General features: G+C 36.7%; 1 protein-coding gene across 3 annotated transcripts; it reads left to right on the forward strand.

The window, feature by feature from the left end:
* The first annotated feature begins 5,557 nt into the window (after nucleotides 1-5,557).
* Nucleotides 5,558-17,051, forward strand: vsig8a (V-set and immunoglobulin domain containing 8a). Of its 3 annotated transcripts, none has more exons than XM_051685722.1 (9): nucleotides 5,558-5,657; nucleotides 6,155-6,268; nucleotides 6,389-6,480; nucleotides 10,309-10,478; nucleotides 10,782-10,986; nucleotides 11,867-12,019; nucleotides 15,489-15,611; nucleotides 15,706-15,844; nucleotides 16,547-17,051. In XM_051685722.1, the coding sequence occupies exons 2-9, from the start codon at nucleotides 6,237-6,239 to the stop codon at nucleotides 16,710-16,712; spliced, it is 1,080 nt and encodes a 359-aa protein (XP_051541682.1). In that variant the 5' UTR covers nucleotides 5,558-5,657; nucleotides 6,155-6,236; the 3' UTR covers nucleotides 16,713-17,051. The 3 variants fall into 3 exon arrangements, with proteins under 3 accessions (XP_051541682.1, XP_051541683.1, XP_051541681.1); XM_051685721.1 differs by lacking the exon at nucleotides 5,558-5,657 and adding an exon at nucleotides 5,869-5,958; XM_051685723.1 differs by lacking the exons at nucleotides 6,155-6,268; nucleotides 6,389-6,480 and having other exon boundaries at nucleotides 5,593-5,659.
* Nucleotides 17,052-17,331: the final 280 nt, after the last annotated feature.

Raw genomic sequence — 17,331 nt, forward strand, 5'->3', positions numbered from 1 at the left:
ACATGTTTTCTTTAGTGCTGGTTCAAGTAAGAGCAGGGGAGTCATTATACTGATAAATAAGCATCTACAATTCAAATGTCTCAAACATATTAAAGATAAATTAGGAAGAGTTATTGTTGTTTTAGGAGAAATTCAGGGGCAAATGTTGATTTTGGCTAATATTTACGCACCTAACGCTGATGATCAGGGCTTTTTTATAGATCTTGATGGGATGTTGCAAGCTGCTGGCACCCCTCATGACATAATATTGGGAGGAGACTTTAATCTTTTGATGGACTCAGTCCTTGATCATAGTGAAGCAAAAGTGTGTAAACCCCCTAGAGCAACATTGGCGCTTCTCAGGATATGTAAAAATCTTGGTCTTACAGATATTTGGAGACTTTTGAACCCATCTAGTAGGGACTATAAATTTTATTCATCAGTTCATAAGGTTTACTCTAGAATAGATTTTTTTTATATCTAAGTCCTTAATTTCATCTGATGTGGATTGCTCAATTGGAAACATTTTAGTCTCAGATCATGCCCTGGTGAACTTAAGAGATGTTGCCATATACAGAGAAAAAGAAATCGTATAGTTGGCGCTTTAATGTATCCCTTTTGCAAAATCCTGATTTCCAACAAATGTTAAAGACTGAAATCAGTGTCTATATGGAGACCAACTGGTCCTCAATATCTTCTGTGGGCATGGCTTAGGAGGCACTTAAGGTGGTTCTTAGGGGTCGGATCATACAGTATGCCTCATTCATCAAAAAATCCAAAGCACGAGAACTCGTGGAGTTGGAAGGAAATATTAAAAGTGCTGAGGCAGAGCTGAAGTGCCGAATGTCGTCTGATGGTCTCAGAGAATTGACTCGATTAAAATACAGATATAATACTATTTTGTCGCGGATAGTGGAGTTTTGAAGAATTCTTTTAAAGAATTCTACCTTGATCTCTATAGTTCCACATCTTCGTCTACTGATGAAGATATTAGAAAATTTGTGGAACCATTAGAACTCCCTAAATTGACGACTGAGCAAAAAAATTCTCTTGATTATGAAATAACCTTGGAGGAGCTTGACGAGGTAATTAAGGCCTTGCCTTCAGGCAAAGCTCTGGGGCCAGATGGTTTTGCCACTGAATTTTTTAGATCTTATGCTACAGAACTGGCTCCACTTTTGTTAGAAGTCTATTCTGAATCATTAAACAATGGGAAGCTTCTGCCAACCATGACACAAGCCCGGATTAATCTGATTCTAAAAAAAGACAAAGATCCAAATGAGTGTAAAAGTTACCGTCCAATTTCCCTGATCCAGCTAGATGTAAACATTTTGGCTGAAATTTTGGCTAACCGATTAAGTAGAGTTATGACATCTCTTATACATATAGATCAGGTGGGGTTTATTCGGGGTTGTAGCTCTTCTGATAATATTAGGCATTTCATCAATATCATGTGGTCAGTGGCGAATGATCACACTCCGGTCGCTGCTATCTCACTTGATGCCGAAAAGGCGTTTGATATGGTAGAATGGGATTATCTTTTTAAGATTTTGGAAATGTATGGGTTCGGGAGTACGTTTATTGGTTGGATCAAGTTACTTTATAGACACCCTGTAGCAGCGGTACAAACAAATGGATTAATTTCAGATTATTTTACTCTGGATAGGGGCACCCGTCAGGGTTGCCCTCTTTCCCCATTATTGTTCTGTCTTGCCCTGGAACCATTTGCAGCTGCGATAAGAAAGGAGGATGATTTTCCAGGGGTGACGGCGGGAGGCGTGGCGCATAAGCTTCTGCTTTAGGCAGATGATATTTTATTATTCGTCTCTGACCTTACTAAATCTATGCCTTGCCTCCACAGAATTATCCATTCCTTTTCCAAATTCTCAGCATACAAAGTCAACTGGTCTAAATCCGAACCTTTGGCTTTGACAGCGTACTGTCCAGTAACGGCCAGGCGCCTTCCAGTGGCCCAAACAGGACATTAAGTATTTGGGCATTTTATTCCCAACAAATTTGAGTTAATTTTGACCCTTTAATAAAAGATTTTCGAGCGATGTAGACAGGTGGGCTTCATTACATTTATCGATGATTGGGAAGGTTAATGTTATTAAAATGAACTGTATTCCAAAATTTAACTACTTGCTAAAGTCTCTCCCGGTAGATGTCACCCTCTCTTATTTCAAGCAATCTGAGAGCATAGAAAAGTCTTTCATTTGGAGTGGTAAGCGCCCCAGATTACATTTCAATAAGTTACACAGGCCGATCGACAAAGGTGGGCTAGGCCTACCCAAGATTTTGTTTTATTATTATGCATTCAGTCTCAGACATTTGGCTCATTAGTCACTTCCACCTGAAAAAGCCCCTCCCTGGTTTTGCATTGAACAAGAACTTTTTGCCCCTATTTTGCCATTGCAAAGCCTTTCCATCAAACTAAATAGAGAAGTTAAATCACACCCCATTATTTCACATTTGCGCTCAGTATGGACAAAAGTGTCCAGAGTGTTTAATTCAGATATTTATCTAAATGTTGCCTCGAGCCTATTTCTAAACCCCAAACTATGCATTAATAAGTCCCCTTTTTCTTGGTCAGAATGGATTGCAAGGGGGGTTAATTCACTCAGTGATCTTTATGAGAGTGGTGTGATGAGATCTTTTGAAAATTTGGTTCAATATTTTGGGATCCCCAGATCTCAGTTTTTTAAGTATCTTCAGTTACTCCACTTGCTGTGTACTATTTTTGGGAACAGCATACATAAAGCAGCAGATACTCTAGGAGAGGTGATTTCTGCTTTTGGAAAGGGCCATGAGGCATCAGTGTATTACTCATTATTAATTCAGAGTCTGGGGGACGGAGTCTCAACCACTCTCAAGAGATTATGGGAGAAAGATTTATACCTGGAATTGGAGGAGGGAGAATGGGCTAGGATTTAAAAAAAATAAAAACTGCATCGAGAGATGCAAGGGTGCACCTTACACAATTCAAGATTTACATCAGTTCTATTGGACCCCCTCTAAATTGTATAGGCTTGGTCTTAAAGACACACCCACCTGCTGGCGATGCCAATCAGAGGATGGAGACATGGCCCATGTTTTTTGGTGGTGTGCTGAGATTCAGGAATTTTGGTTGAAGGTACAGAGTGTTGTGTGTGATGTGTTGGGCATTCAGATTTTGTTTTGCCCCAGATTCTGTGTTTTGGGTGATGGGGCGGTCATCGACGTAGGTGACAAATACATAAACTATTGGGTCCTCACCAGTGCGATGATAGGCAGGCAGATTGTTTTAAGGGGTTGAAAGTCGGTGGGAGCACCCTCAATTCGGGAGTGGTGCGAGGAGATGGGAAGGGTGGCAGCCTTCGAAGAGGTAATGTGTAGAAGGCTGGGGATATGGGATTCTTTTATTGGGAAATGGGGTAGATATTTGATGTTTTTGGGGGGTTCTCGGAGTGGGTCTGTGGAGAGAGAGGTATAGTTTAGAGTTGTATGTTTATTATATGTGTATATGTATGTATATATGTATATGTGTATATATATATATATGTGTGTTGTGTATGTATAAGTATATATATATATATATATATATATATATATATATATATATATATATATATATATTTTTTTTTTTTTTTTTTTTTTATTATTTTATTCTCTGTATATGTGTGTATTTATGCAAGACCACTGGGATGTTTATTTGGGGTCAGGTGGGATTCTTGATTGGGGAGGGGATGTAGTAGGAGTTAATGTTGATACATGGTATATATGTTTTGTTTTTCTTTGCTTTGAAAAATAAATAAAAATGTTAATCACAAAAAAGTATAGTAACAAGACATAAACAATATGTGTTAACATGATTTTAGTGTGATAAAATTGCTTACTAATCTTTTCTGTTTAAAGTTACACCCAATTTTACAACTTTTTTGCCACGATAAGGAAACGTTGTAAACTCTAAAACCCTAAAATGACTGTAAACATGGTGATTTAAACAACTTTACATTTTGACCGTGGCATGATTATTGGTGCCAGATGGGCTGGTTTGAGTATTTCTGTAACTGCTGATCTCACTGCAGCCTCAGTTTTCTGTTCTTGGCTGAGAGAAGTGGAACCCGACGTGATCTTCTGCTGTTGTAGCCCATCCGCCTCAAGGTTCGACATGTTGTGCATTCTGAGATGCTATTCTGCTCACCACAATTGTACAGAGTGGTTATCTGAGTTACCGTAGCCTTTCTGTCAGCTCGAAACAAATTTGGCCATTCTCTGTTGACCTCTCTAATCAACAAGGCATTTTTGTCCACAGAGCTGCAACTCACTGGTTGTTTTTAGTTTTTCGCACCGTTCTGAAAATACCAGGAGATCAGCAGTTACAGAAATACTCAAACCAGCCCGTCTGGCACCAACAATCATGCCATGGTCAAAATCACTGAGATCACATAGTTTCCCCATTCTGATGGTTGATGTGAACATTAACTGAAGCTCCTGAAGCTCCTGACCCGTATCTGCCTGATTTTATACACAACACTGCTGCCACACGATTGGCTGATTTGATATTCTCATGAATTAGTAGATGTACAGTAGATGTACCTAATAAAGTATATATATACATATATATATATATACACATACAATATATATAAGATATATACAGGGTTGGGGAGTAACGGAATACATGTAACGGGATTACGTATTTAAAATACAAAATATAAGTAACTGTATTCCACTACAGTTACAATTTAAATCATTGGTAATTAGAATACAGTTACATTAAAAAAGTATTTTAATTACTGAACAGATTACTTTGCATTTTATTGTCATTTGTTTAATTTAATATTTAGTCCTTTCAGATGGAAAAAATGTATGCATATAAATGATGCGATCCAAAGTGCATTTGAACAGCGGTGAAACACTTTCTTATGATGTGTTACATTCATACCAGCAGACAGAGAAGTAAGTTTGAAGTAAGTTTAAAGTAAGTTTGGAGCAGAAGAAATAGAAATAAACCTTGTGTAAATTGTCAGCTTTACTCTAAGCTAAAATGCTATTTCTAGCCATTTTACATGCATGTTACCAGGCACGATCATATTTTTGTATCAAGAAAATTCACGTTAGATCATAATTTCTTTTTTTCTAGTAAGACCTTTGATATTAGGGCAAAATTCATATTCTTAATAATAATTTTTGTATTGTTTTCCTGTAAAAATATCTAAAAATCTTTAAAACAAGATCAATTTGATTTATCTTGTTTTATAAACAACACTGCATAAGATATTTAGGTTTTTCAGAGAATGTATTTTTAACATGTGTATTTTGTCTTACTGTATTGGCAGAGTTTTTATAGTCAAAACAAGTGAAAAAATCTACCAGTGCTGAAGAAGTAATCCAAAGTATTTAGAATACGTTACTGACCTTGAGTAATCTAACAGAATACGTTACAAATTACAAATTACTTATTTTGAATAAATACAATTGCAAATAGACCAATGTCCTGATCTACTTAAATTATGCAATAATTTGTTATTGTTTCCTTTGTTTTTCTGAGTGGAGTAACCAGTTGTCACCTGAGACCTGTCTCCATGGACCATATCTCCATGGCACCCCTTCACTTGATACCAGAGGAGACTTGTTTTCTAACAGTGGAGCCATTCAGGTGAAGTAAACGAGGACTTAAACTGGGAGACCTCCATGTGTAAGTTTCTATTCATAATTCTATTTTAATTTATGTTGTTATGACCTTAATCTTGCTCGGGTAAGCTCAGATACTTTGGAACTGGTTGTTCCAGTCGATCAGCTTAGGAGCAGCCCAAAATATTTCTTCTGTTGTATAATGTGTGGTACATGACCGATTGTGGTGAATAAAAGGGTTATATGTTCTCAAAATAGTGTAGGAGGAAGAATGGATATAGTGTTTAAAAAGATAGAACAACAAAGATGTACTCTGTTGTCTTAAAGCAGGGAAGTAGAAAAGAAACTTTTTACTATGTTGTTGTAAGTTTAAATGTCTTTTGGGTCACTACAAGGAAGTTATTTTTACTTCTGTACCATAACTATACTGTTACAGTGTTTAAAATTGCGTGTCCTGTATCTGCTATAGTGACATTTTTTCGGTATATTTAATCACAAATGTCTGCTCTGTATGGTACTGATGAATTACTGGTGTAAAATATATCTGTTCTTTTTGCAGCTTCTTTTCTCGGCTAGGCATATGTCATAAAATCCCTAACCATCTGAACGAGAGGAAGTTTCACAGTAAAGTGTTTCCAAACATGAATGTACCAAAAATCTGCTTTCTCACAGGGTTAAGTTCAAAATATGCTACCCAGCAAGACATGCTCATTATCTGTGTGTCTACTCATTCATTTTCTATTGCTCTCTTCTCCTCTAGCTTTGACTCTCTTTTTACTTTAATCTCCCACAGATGTCCAAAATGGCCTTGCGTTAGACGAACAAGTTTGTCCCCACTGTTTTCGTTTATGATATTGTCTGTGCTAACACTGTTTCTCAAAGCACGTAAGTTTCTTCTCCCGAAAAAAAAAAAAAAAAACTTTTTGAATTTGAACACAATTTGTTGTAGACCACATTCATTGTACATTCTACTCACAACACAGCTAAAGTTCTTAGGTTTTCCTTCATCCACATCATTGATTCTGGTAGAATTTATTCACAAGCATCTGGACCGAGCCCAGATATTAGTCATTTAGTTCATAGAGCGTTTCATTACATGAGCTCATATGAATAATTCATGAGAAAGCACCAAGATGGTGGCTAAGAACTTTAGCTGGGTAAACACTAGGCCTATTAAACCAGACAGATGGGGTTTTAGAATTAAAATTGAAAATGATCATCCTTAAAACTGAATTACCTAGAAACAACTGAATGATATCTTTAACAGACAAGTTTTACTCTCTATTCACTCTAGTTTTTTGGAATACTACCAGTCAAAAGTTGGAACAAACTTCACAGAATTTATATTTCTCATCTTAAAAACCCTTTAAAGGCTGATGCTTGAATGTTTGAAAGTTTTGTAGATAAATATAGAGTGTGCCTTTGTGTGAATGTCTTTACAAATCCAACATTTTAATAACAATAGATAGACTGGATAATGAAGGAAAAGCAGCCAACAAGTGTCCAGCATTCATAGGAACTCCTTCAATATTGTTTAACTCAAATGCATACCTCATGCCTGTAGTGACCCGGGACACCATTCTTTGTTTATGACAAGACAAATGAGTACTATCTTCATACAAGTAACTAATTCATGCAACATTGGTGAATTATCAGTATTCCATAGGCATGTACACTTACATATTATACATGCTATTACATCCTCAGTGTGGTGCTGTTGTTTTGAATTATTTTGAAAATGTTTTGAAAAATGTACACTACTTGGACATTTTGTGGTAACACTTTACAGTATGGATTCATTTGTTAATATTAGTTCACAACATTAGTTAACATGAACTAACAATGAAAAAATACTTATTATAATTCTTGGTTAATGTTAATATCAACATATACTAATACATTTTTAAAATTAAAAGTTGTATATGTTAGCATTAGTTAATGCACTATGAAATAACATGAACTAACAATGAACAATTGTATTTTTATTAACTAACATTACCAAAGATTACTAAATGCTGTAAAAAAAAATATTATTCGTTGTTTGTTCATGATACTTAATGCATTAACTAATGTTAATGCATGCAACCTTATTGTAAAGTGTTACCATTTTGTAGATCCATTTGTGATGGATATATATAAACTCACTGAGAACTTTATTAGGAACACTATGGTCCTAATAAAGTGTCCGTCGTGGTCTTCTGCTGTTGTAGCACATCTGCCTCAAGGTTCAACGTGTTGTTTATTCTGAGATGCTATTCTGCTCACTACAATTGTACAGAGTGGTTATCCGAGTTACCGTAGCCTTTCTTTCAGCTCAAACCAGTCTGGCCATTCTCCGTTGACCTCATCGACAAGGTGTTTCCATCCACAGAACTGCCCCTCACTGGATGTTTATTGTTTTTGGTACCATTCGGAGTAAACTCTAAAGACTGTTGTGTGTGAAAATCCCAGGAGATCAGCAGTTGCAGAAATATTCAAACCAGCCCATCTGACACCAACAATCATGCCATGGTCAAAATCACTGAGATCACATTTTTTCTCTATTCTGATGGTTGATGTGAACATTAACTGAAATTCCTGACCTGTATCTTGAACAAGAGGGTGTATAGGTGTTCCTTATAAAGTGCTCAGTGAGTGTATATCCAATATGAGAGATTTATTAACAATCTTAGTGAGCCATTTTTGAGCAAGGTGTTAGCACAAATGAACACAACACAAGGGTTAAAGAAGCCAAAATACTGTACAGTGCATCCGGAAAGTATTCACAGCGCTTCAATTTTTCCACATTTTGTTATGTTACAGCCTTATTCCAAAATGGATTAAATTCATTATTTTCCTCAAAATTCTACAAACAATACCTCATAATGACAATGTGAAAGAAGTTTGTTTGAAATCTTTGCAAATTTATTAAAAATAAAAAACGAAAAAAAATCACATGTACTTAAGTATTCACGGCCTTTGCTCAATACTTTGTTGAAGCACCTTTGGCAACAATTACAGCCTCAAGTCTTTTTGAGTATGATGCTACAAGCTTGGCACACTTATTTTTGGGCAGTTTCTCCCATTCTTCTTTGCAGGAGCTCTCCAGCTCCATCAGGTTGGATGGGGAGCGTCAGTGCACAGCCATTTTCAGATCTCTCCAGAGATGTTCAATCGGGTTCAAGTCTGGGCTCTGGCTGGGCCACTCAAGGACATTCACAGAGTTGTCCCGTAGCCACTCCTTTGTTATCTTGGCTGTGTGCTTAGGGTCGTTGTCCTGTTGGAAGATGAATCTTCGCCCCAGTCTGAGGTCCAGAGCGCTCTGGAGCAGGTTTTCATCAAGGATGTCTCTGTACATTGCTGCATTCATCTTTCCCTCGATCCTGACTAGTCTTCCAGTTCCTGCCGCTGAAAAACATCCCCACAGCATGATGCTGCCACCACCATGCTTCACTGTAGGGATGGTATTGGCCAGGTGATGAGCGGTGCCTGGTTTCCTCCAGACATGATGCTTGCCTTTCAGGCCAAAGAGTTCAATCTTTGTTTCTCATGGTCTGAGAGTCCTTCAGGTGCCTTTTGGCAAACTCCAGGCGGGCTGTCATGTGCCTTTTACTGAGGAGTGGCTTCCGTCTGGCTACTCTACCATACAGGCCTGATTGGTGGAGTGCTGCAGAGATGGTTGTTCTTCTGGAAGGTTCTCCTCTCTCCACAGAGAAACGCTGGAGCTCCGTCAGAGTGACCATCGGGTTCTTGGTCACCTCCCTGACTAAGGCCCTTCTCCCCCGATCGCTCAGTTTGGTCGGGCGGCCAGCTCTAGGAATTGTCCTGGTGGTTCCAAACTTATTCCATTTACGGATGATGGAGGCCACTGTGCTCATTGGGACCTTCAATGCTGCAGAAATTTTTCTGTACCCTTCCCCAGATCTGTGCCTCGATACAATCCTGTCTCGGAGGTCTACAGACAATTCCTTGGACTTCATGGCTTGGTTTGTGCTCTGACATGCACTGTTAACTGTGGGACCTTATATAGACAGGTGTGTGCCTTTCCAAATCATGTCCAATCAACTGAATTTACCACAGGTGGACTCCAATAAAGTTGTAGAAACATCTCAAGGATGATCAGTGGAAACAGGATGCACCTGAGCTCAATTTTGAGTGTCATGGCAAAGGCTGTGAATACTTATGTACATGTTTTTTTATTTTTTTTATTTTTTATTTGTAATGAAGTTGCAAAGATTTCAGACTTCTTTCACGTTGTCATTATGGGGTATTGTTTGTAGAATTTTGAGGAAAATAATTAATTAAATCCATTTTGGAATAAGGCTGTAACATAACAAAATGTGGAAAAAGTGAAGCGCCGTGAATATTTTCCGGATGCACTGTATATATACAGTAAGATTTGTTTGAATTTGCTTACAAAGTTTTGGTCTCTCCATAATTCCCATACCCCATTTTTATTGTTTCATAATTTTGATGACTTCACATTTATTCTAAAATCTGGAAAATAGTAATTATACAGTAGTGTCCAAACTTTTGACTGGTATTGTCTTTCAATTCATTTTAGTAATTTTCAGTCTAGCTTGCAATTATTAATAATGTCTGTTTGTCTTTCAGTTTTTCAACCATGTTATATTACCAGTTTGAAGACAATTGACCTTACATCAATAGAGATCTTTGCAAGTTAATGGAAATTGCACCTACGCATTACTTAAATCTTTCACTAAACTTGTTCAGATGTGACATTAGCAATGAAAGTGACCTCCAGTGGACCACAAACTATGCAGATGGCTCAGGGGGAACAAGTTACATTAGACTGTGCCTACACATCAAGTCCAGCAGACATAGGCGAGCTTGACATTGAGTGGTCAGTCATCAGCCCCGACACAACACAGAAGGACCACATGGTACGTAAGGCAATCTGTCAGTGTTTATACAAATGAATGTTTAGTCTCCCTAGACACTGCTTTGACTAGAGTGTCATTAACATTTTAGATATGTTATTAAAAATCAAATGAAAACTTTTAAAATGATACACTCCTGTATTCATCCAGACCATCACTTTGAAATCACTGACCAAACCTGTTCATTACTACAGGGTCTCCACATACATTTGGCCATTGTAGTGTATGTAAAGTGTACAATCAATTAGAGCTTCAAGCTGCAATCGAAAATGTATTTAATAGAAAATGTTTGATTTTTTCCATTAGATCATATCATATACAGGTGGAAGGAAATATATCCATAGTGACCCTGCTTTTATGAAAGGTGTGGACTTTACAGCTACAGACCCTGCCCAGGGAGATGCATCTCTGTCTATAACCTCACTGGCTGCCAATCATGCTGGAACCTACCAGTGCAAAGTGAAAAAAGCACCTGGAGTGGATAGTCGGAAAATCTCACTGATTGTTATGGGTAATAACAGCTATTTCTAGTCATCCTCTAAGTTTAAGTGAATTAATTAACTGCAGTCCACTAATTAAATTGTTAAGTAGCCTAATTAGAGCATGGCAAATGTTTCTTTTGCATTAGGATCTCTAGTTTTCTTAAAGACCCCATTGTATCAAAATTGGAGTTTTGGGGGGGCCTGGGTTGATCAGCGAGTACAGTGATGCTGACTACCACCTGCGGAGTGGCGAATTTGAATCCAGGGTGTGCTGAGTGACTCCAGCCAGGTCTCCTAAGCAACCAAATTGGCCCGGTTGCTAGGGAGGGTAGAGTCACATAGTGTTCATAGCTGTGACATAAACTAAAAGCTATGGGCTATTACCAAAAATGGACAAACACTTCGATATGTCACCTCAGTTTCCTGTTTCAATAGGAAATATATCAATATGTGAACTCATCAAGCAATTGCATGGGGTCTTTAAGCTCATTCTTTCATTTCCATAGTGATATTTCTTATGTACTTTCAGTTACAGGATATGTAAAAGTTGCATTGGTATTTTAATCTTTTAAAATATACTTTATTTGTGCCCTTTTCTCTAATTTTCCTGCACTCAAGAGTTCCTCAGGTTCCTCAGACCTTTCAAATTTGGATTTTTCCACTGAAGGTTTCCTTTTATTTCATCTGCTGTTGCTGTCAGAAATAAAGCAGAATTAGCCTTGAGATTTTTTTTTATTTGTTTGTTTCTAAAGAAAAGAGACCTTGAGGGAAATAATATGCACTCTAGCACTGCTTTTGCCTCCCTATAGAACTGCACATTGGCATTATTCCAGGAGCCTTGAATTTGTACAGGTAAATTATACCATGTTTAGTCTCTGTTGCCCCTATTTTGTTTTGTGTGTGTGGCAGTGAAGCCGTCTGTGCCGAAGTGTTGGGTAGACAGAGGAGAAGCCGTGGGTGAGCCAGTGTCAGTGCGCTGCAGATCAGAGGAAGGCTCTGCACCTCTAGTCTATTCCTGGAGAAGAGAGAATGGAGGATCCGTTCCTCCAGACGCAATTCAGAGTAAGTGCGCACTCTGCTGGTAATGTTGGTCACTATTTAATCTACAATGTCCATGTATCTTTTAATAATAATATGATTATTTCATTTTAACAATGTTTTCAATTTAATTAAAACATTGTTTATAATAAAATACAATTTCAGAATTAAAGGAAAGATTGATACAGTAACACCCTAAAAATAGAGTTTTTCTTTAACTTTGAATACTTTAGGGCTTATTTTTTATTAAGACTAACATTTTATATAATATTTTGAAAACCATGTCTTTGGTTTTGATTATTTTGATTACTTTTCTAATTCCCTTTAAAAATAGATTTTATTGTTTTACCTTTGCCCTAGACCCAGACTTTAAATCGTAAAAATATGAAAATCCATCAAAACATGAATTTTTACATTTTTGTAACTATGATAATTTGAAGAATGAGTGAAATAAACAAAAATATTTTAGCATTTATCCTGTTAAAGTATTTTATATACACTTACAACTAGGGATGCCATAAAATATATATATATATATATATATATATATATATATATATATATATATATATATATATATATATATATCAATTATTGATCGGTACGTTATTTTATCGATATATTTTTGAGGCATCAATATATTAAAATTAGCCGACATTTAAATTAGAAGCCTGATTTGTGGTTACCATACAAATGAATGGTGAGAGCCGTAAACTAACACCTACCTGTCGCAAAATTGTCTGTGACTTCTCTTATAAAACAGCAATTTTATCATAGAAAACTCCACACATAGTTCATTCCAAAAGGACTGTTTAATATAAAACATGTTGAAGATTGATGGACAGGCAGTCAAGTTTCCTCACAAAAGCAGTTTATTCAGCACACTGAAGCATCTCCTCCATAGACATCCATTCAGAAAGAACGGCATCTTGTCTCCTTGCCAGTGTACCGCCCATGGAATGTCTATGGAACCACCGTGTTATGTTATTTTATGCTTAGCTTGTAGGCTCCCCTATATAGATGGGTTCTGTTAAAGTCAGCATGAAACGGAAGTTGCTTATCAAACAAGAAAAAAATGTAGGGCGGGGACTTGATTCTATCCATCGGTTGTTGATTGGATTGTGAAAAGTGGAGGCAGATCTGAATACGAATCGCGGTCTTTGCTTACAACGATGCTGTAGTCGCTGAGAAATGAGCGAGTAAAAGATCACAATATTTTAACATTTTGAATCCCAATCCACTAAATATAAAAGGGAGAAGAAACAAAAACACTTACTCGTGCTGTACATTCCAAGATATCTGCATTTAAAAATATGAATAAACTCTGGAGGCATCCAGGTTGCATTGTATTCAGTAGTGATGACCTCAGCAATTCAGGTATGAAATGTCTCAAACACAACCACAAATTTGCCATTATTCCTCCTCCTTCAAAATGTAAATTCAATCTAGCTGGCCCATAACCAAAGACATTTGGGGTAAGAAACGGGAGTTTTGAGGGGAAACAGCCGAAAATGCACCTTTTCATCTCTGCATTAGCTGCTTTGATGTCAAGTTTGTTTGCAAGACCCTTGAAGGGGCAGGGTTAAAACTGACTACCACTTGCATACTTCAGCAGAGAAGAGTCAGTCATTTCACTAGAAGATCAAGTTATGACATTTTGATTAAAGTTTACAAGGTCAAAAAAATGATAAAATAGCAAATATGCATGGATGAATCCTTCACAATGAGACCAGTAACATGCATTAATAAAATAAATAGGGTCAGTTTTGATTTCATGCTGACTTTAAGCATCTCGCTGGTTATTTGAAGGGGGCGTGACTTGTTGTGGGCATGTTTTGTGGTAGTCTTGCGGAACGCAGACAGACGCTTCTCAAAATGTCTAAAAGGAGATGATGCTTGTCAGTGAGTCAGCATAATGTGGCTGATCCTTGGGCACTGTAACTCTCGGAAACAATATACCGAAAAGTTAGTATATTTTAGTGTCAGTGAAGAACACATTTGAGATTAAATATGGGATGTGATGTGTGTTGAAAACAAAGAAAAATCAAGGTAAACCACTTGTGACTACGGGTGGCTACTTTAAAGAAGCCAAAATATAAGATTTGTTTTGATTTGTTTAACATAATATACACTGGTGGCCAAAACTACTTCAAAGAGTTCTCATCAAAAAAATCCTCCACATGCAGCAATGACAGCTTTGCAGATCCTTGGCATTCTAGCTGTCAGTTTGTCCAGATACTCAGATGACATTTCACCCCACACTTCCTGTAGCACTTGCCATAGATGTGGCTGTCTTGTCGGGCACTTCTCACGCGCCTTACAGTCTAGCTGATCCCACAAAAGCTCAGTGGGGTTAAGATCCATAACACTCTTTTCCAATTATCTGTTATCCAATGTCTGTGTTTCTTTGCCCACTCTAACCATTTATTTTTGATTTTCTGTTTCAAAAGTGGCTTTTTCTTTGCAATTCGTCCCATAAGGCCTGCACCCCTGAGTCTTCTCTTTACTGTTGTACATGAAACTGGTGTTGAGTGGGTAGAATTCAATGAAGCTGTCAGCTGAGGACATGTGAGGCATCTATTTCTCAAACTAGAGACTCTGATGTACTTATCCTCTTGTTTAGTTGTACATTTGGGCCATCCTCATCTCTTTCTGTCCTTGTTAGAGCCAGTTGTCCTTTGTCTTTAAAGACTCTATTGTATACCTTTGTATGAAATCTTCAGTTTTGGCAATTTCAGGCATTGTATAGCCTTCATTCCTCAAAACAATTATTGACTGACGGGTTTCTAGAGAAAGCTGTTTCTTTTTTGCCATTTTTGACCTAATATTGACCTTAATACATGCCAGTCTATTGCATACTGTGGCAACTTAAAAACAAACACAAAGACAATGTTAAGCTTCATTTAACGAACCAAATAGCTTTCAGCTGTGTTTGATATAATGGCAAGTGATTTTCTAGTACCAAATTAGCAATTAAGCATGATTACTCAAGGATAAGGTGTTGGAGTGATGGCTGCTGGTCTAGATTTGATCAAAAATGACTTTTTTCAAGTAGTGATGGTGCTGTTTTTTACATCAGTAATGTCCTGACTATACTTTGTGATCAGCTGAATGCCACTTTGGTGAATTATAGTACTAATTTCCTTCTGAAACAGCAAAATCTGTACAGTATTCCAAACTTCTGGCTGCCAGTGTGTATGTGTGTGTATATATATACAAGTTTAAAATGTCTTTCCACCACAGAATGTTATCAAACAATATACTTAATTTAGATATGGTGGAAATGTCATTTATTCTTGACCTTTCAGATACAAACGATTTTTTGTTCTGTTTTTTACAATATATCCACGGTTGGACATTGTTAGTTGACAAAATAAACAAACTAGTGACAGTGTGAAAAGTGTGTTTTAAGCGAGTCAGAAAATGGCTCTCTTTTATTTTACTTTATATTTACTTCATGTTTTGTGTCTTGTCTCTCCATACATAAATTTAGACTCTGTCACAGGAGAGCTTCTGATTAGTAATCACTCTGAAAGTCACTCTGGTATCTACTCCTGTGAAGTTTCAAATGCGGTAGGGAAAGAGAGCTGTCGGCTGAACCTTCAAGCTGTAAAGCGTAAGTATGAAAACACACTGCAGCCGCAATGTTCATCAAAAGACCAGAGATTTTGTGTTGACTAACATTCACTGTTTTTCCTGATCTTTGATAGCTCCTAACAGAGCTGGGGTGATCACAGGCACTGTTGTTGGATGTTTGCTGCTCATCATGATTGTCCTGTTGATCATATGGCTCGTCATCTTCAGATGTGACTGGAATCGACATGACAAAGATTTCTCCAATGAGATTAGGTGAAATAAACATCCCACCTTTCCAGGGTTGTGCTCCATTCAGAATTTAATATATAGAATTCAATTCCCGAATTTAAATTGAATTTGAATTGAAGTAGCAAATAGAATGCAGAATTGGAATTAAAATGTTAATTTAAGGACGTAAACATGGTATCATACACACAACAGAATGTTTCAAGAAGCATTAGATGATATTAATATTCAATGTTTGTAATGCTACCTGTACAATTGTGCATTTAATTTATATATTTAAGCAATATACCAGAAGCAAGAGTGCTACGACTGTGATTCGGCTTTAGGTAATCACAACCATCCTGATATTCAGTACAACAGCACAACTGCATGTGTGTTATTGCTTTTATACAACAGTTCCATAAACAAGAAGATAATTTTGAGGAACTATTATAATATTAATGAAGTTCAAATTGAGTATATTTTAGACATAACATTTAGTTATTTTTATCAAGGCTCTTGGATTGTTTCTTGTCCAATCACATTAGAGGACCAGCACTATATATTTCATTATATTAAATTAATTAACTTAATTAAGTGATAAAGGTAGGTAATTCTTAAATTCTGAATTTTGACCAACACATTTTTGGCCAATTCCACTCTCTTATTATTGTACATCATGTGATGTGAGATGGTTTGATGTCCTTGTAAAACAGTTTTTCTTTTTTTTTTTTTTTTTTATCCTTAAAGGGAAGACGCTCCTGCCCCTGAGAGTCGCCCTACCAGCCGAGTGTCCAGCTTCCGATCAGGAGTGGCCTACAGCCAAGTGGGCCAAACTCACGAAGAACATCCATCTTCCACTAACACCAGCAACAGCACTGCGAAGTATGACAGCAGATTTGGCTATGCAGTGTGAGAGAGTGTTTGTTCTTCATACAGTGTCAGTTTAATCAACATGTGCAGTTTCACTGGAGCTTGAAGCTTTACTTATCGTCATTGGTTTACAGTTATTCAAAGAATAAAAGTGACTTTTTTCTGTCTTTTAACTGGAATGTTTGCCACTCATGTTGCAAAATGCAATACAGAGTCAAAATGTTATTCACAAATATGAGATATGGACCATGGATGATGTTTTTTTGTTTGTTTTTTTAAGATATGCTAATCAGCAAATATTTGATTTTTTATATATATATATATATATATATATTATTTAGTAGAACTTGTAAAAAGAGTTTAATTCAGGATTTGTTGTGATAATGAGCTTCTGTTGTTGCTGTTTTTTAAGATTCTAAAATAAAATATTGTATGATTTTTCTATGAGCTTTAAAAGTCTATGAGATCATAAAAAATGATGTTTAATATGATGTGTTGACTGTTGTTCTCTTAGCTACTGTATTCTTAAGTGTTTTTTTACTTGATAAAATTTGTTCATTTTGCAGTTTTTTGTCGCTTTTTATTCTCCCTAAATTGCATAATTGCAAAGTAAGCAATATATTTTGTTTTTACATGTTTAAAACAGTGTAATTACAAACAGC

Source organism: Myxocyprinus asiaticus, chromosome 43 (assembly GCF_019703515.2).
Source record: "Myxocyprinus asiaticus isolate MX2 ecotype Aquarium Trade chromosome 43, UBuf_Myxa_2, whole genome shotgun sequence".
In the NCBI taxonomy this organism is placed as follows: domain Eukaryota; kingdom Metazoa; phylum Chordata; class Actinopteri; order Cypriniformes; family Catostomidae; genus Myxocyprinus; species Myxocyprinus asiaticus.